Source organism: Silurus meridionalis, chromosome 5, assembly GCF_014805685.1.
Source record: "Silurus meridionalis isolate SWU-2019-XX chromosome 5, ASM1480568v1, whole genome shotgun sequence".
NCBI lineage: Eukaryota > Metazoa > Chordata > Actinopteri > Siluriformes > Siluridae > Silurus > Silurus meridionalis.
The window spans coordinates 15,745,287-15,751,286 of NC_060888.1; the positions used below are offsets into that span (position 1 = coordinate 15,745,287).

A 6,000-nucleotide genomic window follows, 5' to 3' on the forward strand; every position below is an offset into this window, starting at 1 on the left:
CACTAGTTATAACAGCAATTAGAAACTACTTTATATGGACAAGTATTGGCACACCAGCCATTTCTTGACTTATGTGGCATATGTAGATGTTACCCCAAGGTTGGAGGCAAACAACTGCATAGGATGTTTTTGTATGTGGCAGCATTAAATCTTACCTTCATTTAAGCAAGGAGACCCAAACCTGTTTTACCCTCACAGTGCCCTGTGCACAAAACAAACTCCATAAAGATATAGTTAATATGGGTTGGCATGTAAGATCTAGTGTGGCCTGCTATAGAGCTCTATGCGCAACCGTATTAAACACCTTTGGGATGAATTAGAATGCTGACTGCACCCCAGGCCTCCTTAACTTACCTACATCAGTACCAGACTTTACTAACTCTCTGGTGGTTGTGGAGCACAAATTTACACAGCGACGCTTCAAAATCTAGTGGAACATTATTCCAGAAGAGTGGATGTTATTTTAACGACACACATGAACTAAATGTGGAATTGGATGTTTAAAAAGAACATTTGAATCTTAGGGTCAGGTCTCCACAAACTTTTGTAATAGTAAATAATATGAACATTTCTTAGTTCAACTATTTAAGGACCACATCTCTGTTTTTCTGTTCCACCAAACTTAATGACCATTAAAGCAAAGTTTAACCCGAGTTTAACCTAATGGTTTTAAGAAAAGGTGTTGTGCTCTGGATTCTTCAAGTACAAGTTCAGATCATCTAGTTTCCTATTTGGAACTGTCTTTGTTTGTCTTTCAGATGCCATGCTGAATCTGGTTGAGAGACTGGAGGGGCCGTTTAACTTTGAGTCAGTAATAGAACCTATTGATGTGAAAATCTCTGAGGCCATCATGAACATGCAGGAGAACAGCATGCAAATATCTCAGAAGGTTAGTAGCCGCTCAGGTTACGTTGTTATTCGACCATTAGTAATAATTGTCTATCAAATTAGAGAAGAAAATAATGTACAGCATTATATTTCATTTTATTTTTTTAAGTAAGCACACTGTCCGACATTGTAACTCATTCTTACTTGCATAGATTCTCTCAAATATTTTATAAATAAATACAATTTGGATAAAAAATGTATTTCATGTTTTGTTTATTCTCCATCAGTGCTTAAATTTCCTTGACTTTTTTTTTTTTTTTTTGCATTTTACATCACCATAGCTTTTTTAGATTTCCTATTAGAGCTGAATTAGACAAAATGAAAATCTAACGAATAGTACTTTTTCCTGTAAATCATACTGGACACATGGAAGAAAAGGTGAACTGTATAAATGTCTTGTAAATTTAGATTTTTATGTCCTGTTCGGGTGTTTCAGGTGTTCCAGGGTTGTGGGCAGCCAAGGAACGAAAAACGCTCCAGGCGTTCTACGAAAGACTCTGGATTCCCTGGACGCTTCCGACCATACAGTCCAGATGCCAGACCCACCACTGCAGCTGGCACAAACATGGACAGACTGGTAAAAAAAAAAAAAAAAAAAAACACTAATTTTTTATTACTTGGTTCCATTTAAGGAACTTGGATCTCTGTTTAAATTGTCAACTTAATTGTAAAGCATTTATTTCTAAGATGGAAATAAAAGTCAAGAAACTTAACCGAATTTTCAATTAACTCTCCAACCAGGTGACAGATGTGAAGAAAAAGCTGAAGCAAGCCAAGAAGATTTGGTCTACTTTACCAGAGACAGTCTGTGTTGGAGAGAGGGTCACTCAGGGTGATGAGTGCTGGAATGGCACAGCCAAGAGCAGGTGAGCTGGAGCAGTTTGAGTGTGCATTCAAAACTTAGTGGTTTTTTTTGGCTCTTTATTTTTGTGTGTTTATTTGTAATTCTTTTATTTTTTTATACCGTCTCAGGTATGAGTCTGTGGTCTTGGGCAGTGGCTTAGCCAATCAAGTTTCCAATCCTCATGTGGAAGTGGACATCACCAGGCCAGATATGGTGATTCGCAGACAGATTGCTGTGCTGAAGGAAATGACCACATGGCTGAAAGCAGCTCACGGTGGTTTTGACATCACATATGACAACGGTAAGAATCGACTGCATATACAGCATATTACACTGGCAGTGCTTTTCAGGCTGTCTTCATGTATGTATTCAGCCATTTTGCTTTAAATAATAATCAGCTGTTTGGTGAAGTAACATGCATTTAATTTTTGTTCCAAATAGGAATTTTAAAGAAGTGCAAAAACTATGACACATTGTGAGTGATCACTAACATGGACAAAATCATTTAAACTGTTGTTCTCTTTACTTCTTTGTTGAAGAGGATGGCAGTGGAGAGGGTAGTGGCAGTGGCTGTGATTCCTCCTCCTGTGATAACGACAAGGATATCTATTTCTCCACACCAGCGCCTGTTAAACCTCTGGTGAAAACGCATCCCTCCAGTGGTGTGCGGCAGGCACCGTACGGCCTGGTGCTGACTCTGGCAGGCGCTGCGCTGACCTTCCTAACCTTCCACACCAGATAAGAGGGCTTCGGAGGCAAAGGACGAGCATTATTGCTGAGAAGAAACTGTCAGAGGACTTTTTTTTTTTTTTTTTTTTTTTTTTTTTTTTTTCCTTCCTGAAATAAAAAAAACCAACAAAAAAAACAAAGAAAAGAGACCGCTTTTAAGACTATGGTCTGCCATCTAGGAAAGACTCTCAAGCTATTAATCCTCGAATAACTTCACCCTAATATTTTTTTTCTTTTTTAATACAAATGGACTCTCATGTATATGGGATTCTGAAACAGAAACACCTCTCTTTCATACCATTCTGGACTTTGTTTCCCAAAAGTCATTATCAGTGTTTACAATATCATATGGACATATATTCTCTTCCAAAAGGAGCTTTACAGGTCGAGATTTGCTCTATATTAGGGGTGTGTGTGCGTGTGTGTGTGTGCGTGTGTGTGTGTGCGTGTGTGTGTGTGCGTGTGTGTGTGTGTGTGTGTGCGTGTGTGTGTGTGTGTGTGTGTGCGTGTGTGTGTGTGCGTGTGTGCGTGTGTGCGTGTGTGTGTGTGTGTGTGTGTGTGTGTGTGTGTGTACACATGTGCACCTGTGAGTGTGAGAGAGTTGGTGTAAATGACATTTTGATTGAGAGAGCCTTTCCCAAGATAGCTTCTAACTAAATTCCTACACCATGTTTAGACTGAGTGAAGCAAAATGTAGCAGGTACACAATCAGCAGACTTAAACACCTGTTTTGTGTGTTTTGCTAACTTGTGGCATAGATGTTGGCAAGCCTTAAGACGAAATCCCTGCACCAAGCTTTTCTGTTCATAATGTTAAAAGATGAGGGACAAGCCACAAAGGACGGTACAGAGTAAAAATGGCAAGCATATGCAGATGTCAAGTTTTTTTCTATCAGGGATCTCATGCCTTATCAGAAGAGTGTATGAAGTGAATTCGGGGAAATGGAGCTGAAAACGCTGCAATGTTTTCTCTTCATTGAAATGCCGATTGTTCATAATAGGCCCCTGTACAAAAGGTGGTCAGATAATGACCTGTTGTAAGTCAGGAGTGTGCACAGATGTGACCATTTAACTTTATTCATCTAGCTATAGCATGCACACTGCTGCCCAGCAGCTGTTTAGTGCACAGGTGCTTCACAAAGAAGGAAATCACGTCCACCTGGACAAAAGTGTACATGCGAGTTGGTCAGAGCAAAGTCGGGAGGCGTGAAAGAAGAAGAATGAAATTTAACACAGGGTTTCATCTGATGGTTTTTAATTTTGCTTAAAGTATATTCTAAGATGTAAATCTATGTATTTGGTACTACAGAAAATTGTTCAGAATGACCGATGGTGCTGACTCGAGTGAGATGGAGTGGTTTCTGTATGTGTGTAAATGTTTTAATTTTTTTTTCCATTTGTATCTTTCCGGTCTAACGAAGACCCATGAGAGTACCCTATTTAAATCCTTTTTTTTTTTTTTATCATAGTCTCCACATTACAAAAGAATCTCAGTTTTTCCTAACATGAAACCTTGGTACGGTGTTTTAATGTGTCCCTACATTGGGAGCAACGGAGCCTCTCACACTTTTAAAATAAAGAGGCTCTGACAGCTGATCATTTTGCAGCTTGTGGGCTGTTTGTTGCTCGACAGGCTACTTGTACATGGAGGTTTTCATTCAGATGACTGACAAGTACAGTGTTATGTTAGAAAACAGCAGAGGTCCTTGCGTTACACCTTGTGAAATTAACCCATCTGTCTCTCAGTGAACTGCTCCCTCCTTGCTCTTGTACAGTAAGTTATTTAACTGCATGTCTCTAAGTTCTTTTCCAAACATGACATAATGTCCAGTGCAGTATTGGAAAAAAATATATATTTATATCTTTAGATGGTTGCATTTTAACAGTTTCATAAATGACCTGAATTTATATTGGCTTCAATTTTCATGTAAAGCTTATTGTTTATAAACCAGTTTACCATTGTCATTCCTGTTTTCCCCTCCAATAGTTAAGATTGAGTGTTCTAAACGGTCTATAGAATGAATTGATGGTGTTGACCATGAGCTAATGAGTGTCTTAGTGTCGTATGCACTTTTAAAAAAAAAATGTTCCATTCAAAACACCCAACACTTGGAGAGCTAGCAGGAGTCTCTTCAGTGTATGTTGATTGGAGACCAGGCCTGGTCACTCACTCAGAGGCCCTGAACAGTGGTTGAGCAATTTATGGATGTTCTGTCGAGTTAATTCAGGTTAGGACGGAGGAAAAGTATGTTTCTGATTGACTGCACACGTCGGTAATGTGTCCTTTAAGGTTGTTGTGCATGAGAGCATAAATCGAGAGCAATGTAACTTATTTCCACAGCAAACCTTTTCTCTGTTGCGCACAAAGCAGGAATGGCCTTTTACGTCCTTCATTGTTGAAGTGAGACGAACACTTTAACTGGGAGGATTGCCTTTTCTGGTCCAGCAGTCTTTAGCAGAAATACTGAGCTACGGAATGAAGTTTGTATGGTCACTCACCCTGAACAAATAAACAGCGCCATCTTTGAAAAGGAGTTACGAGAGACTTGACTACAGAGCGGAAATAATGTAAATATGGAGCGGTCGGTTTAGAGCAGTCAGTCTCTGAGAGAGGTTATAACAGTTACAAGTCTTACTCTTTCAGAGGAGAGACTGAACGGGGGGGCTGGGGGTGGGGCATGCTAAAAAGATGTAAGAGAAAAGATGTATTAAACACATCAAAGTCTTGCAAAAATAAAGACTGCAGATATTTAAATATGTTGTGATCCTTTATGTCATTTTATATCACTTAAGCCAATGTGACTTTTTTTTTTTTTTACTATTTGTACCCTTCACACTACAACAGCGGCATTCAGAAAGGAAAGCGTTTTATATATATTTTTTTTAATGCAAATTTGGCAAGTACGTATAGCAGTTGCAGTTAACATGAGGGGGGAAAAAAACACAAATGCTTATACACATTTACACTTAGGTCTTTATTAATGATGGGTATTAATGAAGCTTACACTCATCACCTCAGGATAGTCAGGAATGCCTCTTTATTTTTATGTGGATTTTTCCCTCATTAAAAAATGTGTATACAGGTGCATCTCAATAAATTAGAATATCATTAAAAAGTACATTTATTTTAATAATCCAATACAAAAAGTGAAACTTGTTTATTAAATTAATTCATCACACACAGACTGATATATTTCAAGTGTTTGGTTTTTTTTTTTTTTTTTATGATTTTGGCTCACATTTAACAAAAAACCCTTCAATTCACTCTTAAAAAATTAGAATACTGACCAATAAATAATTTTTGGCCTTCTGGAAAGTATGTTTATTTACTGTATATGTACTCAATACTTGGTAGGGGCTCCTGCTTTAATTACTGCCTCAATTCGCCGTGGCGTGGAGGTGATCAGTCTGTGGCACTACTGAGGTGGAATGGAAGCCAGGTTTCTTTGAAAGTGGCCTTCAGCTTATCTGCATTTTTTGGTGTCTTGTTTCTCATTTAGATCTGGTGAATTTGGCCAGTCAAGCACACCAACACAATGG

General features: G+C 38.5%; 1 protein-coding gene across 1 annotated transcript in view; it reads left to right on the plus strand.

Annotated features, from left to right (window-relative positions):
• The window catches only part of gpc4 (glypican 4), a 32,035-nt gene extending 27,624 nt beyond the window's left edge, over positions 1–4,411 (plus strand). Inside the window, exons 5-9 of the mRNA XM_046849982.1 lie at positions 759–889; positions 1,325–1,465; positions 1,630–1,754; positions 1,861–2,033; positions 2,272–4,411. Coding sequence (XP_046705938.1) covers positions 759–889; positions 1,325–1,465; positions 1,630–1,754; positions 1,861–2,033; positions 2,272–2,474 — 773 coding nt within the window. The 3' untranslated portion in view covers positions 2,475–4,411. The remainder of the gene's footprint in view (positions 1–758; positions 890–1,324; positions 1,466–1,629; positions 1,755–1,860; positions 2,034–2,271) is intronic.
• The last annotated feature ends 1,589 nt before the right edge of the window (positions 4,412–6,000 follow it).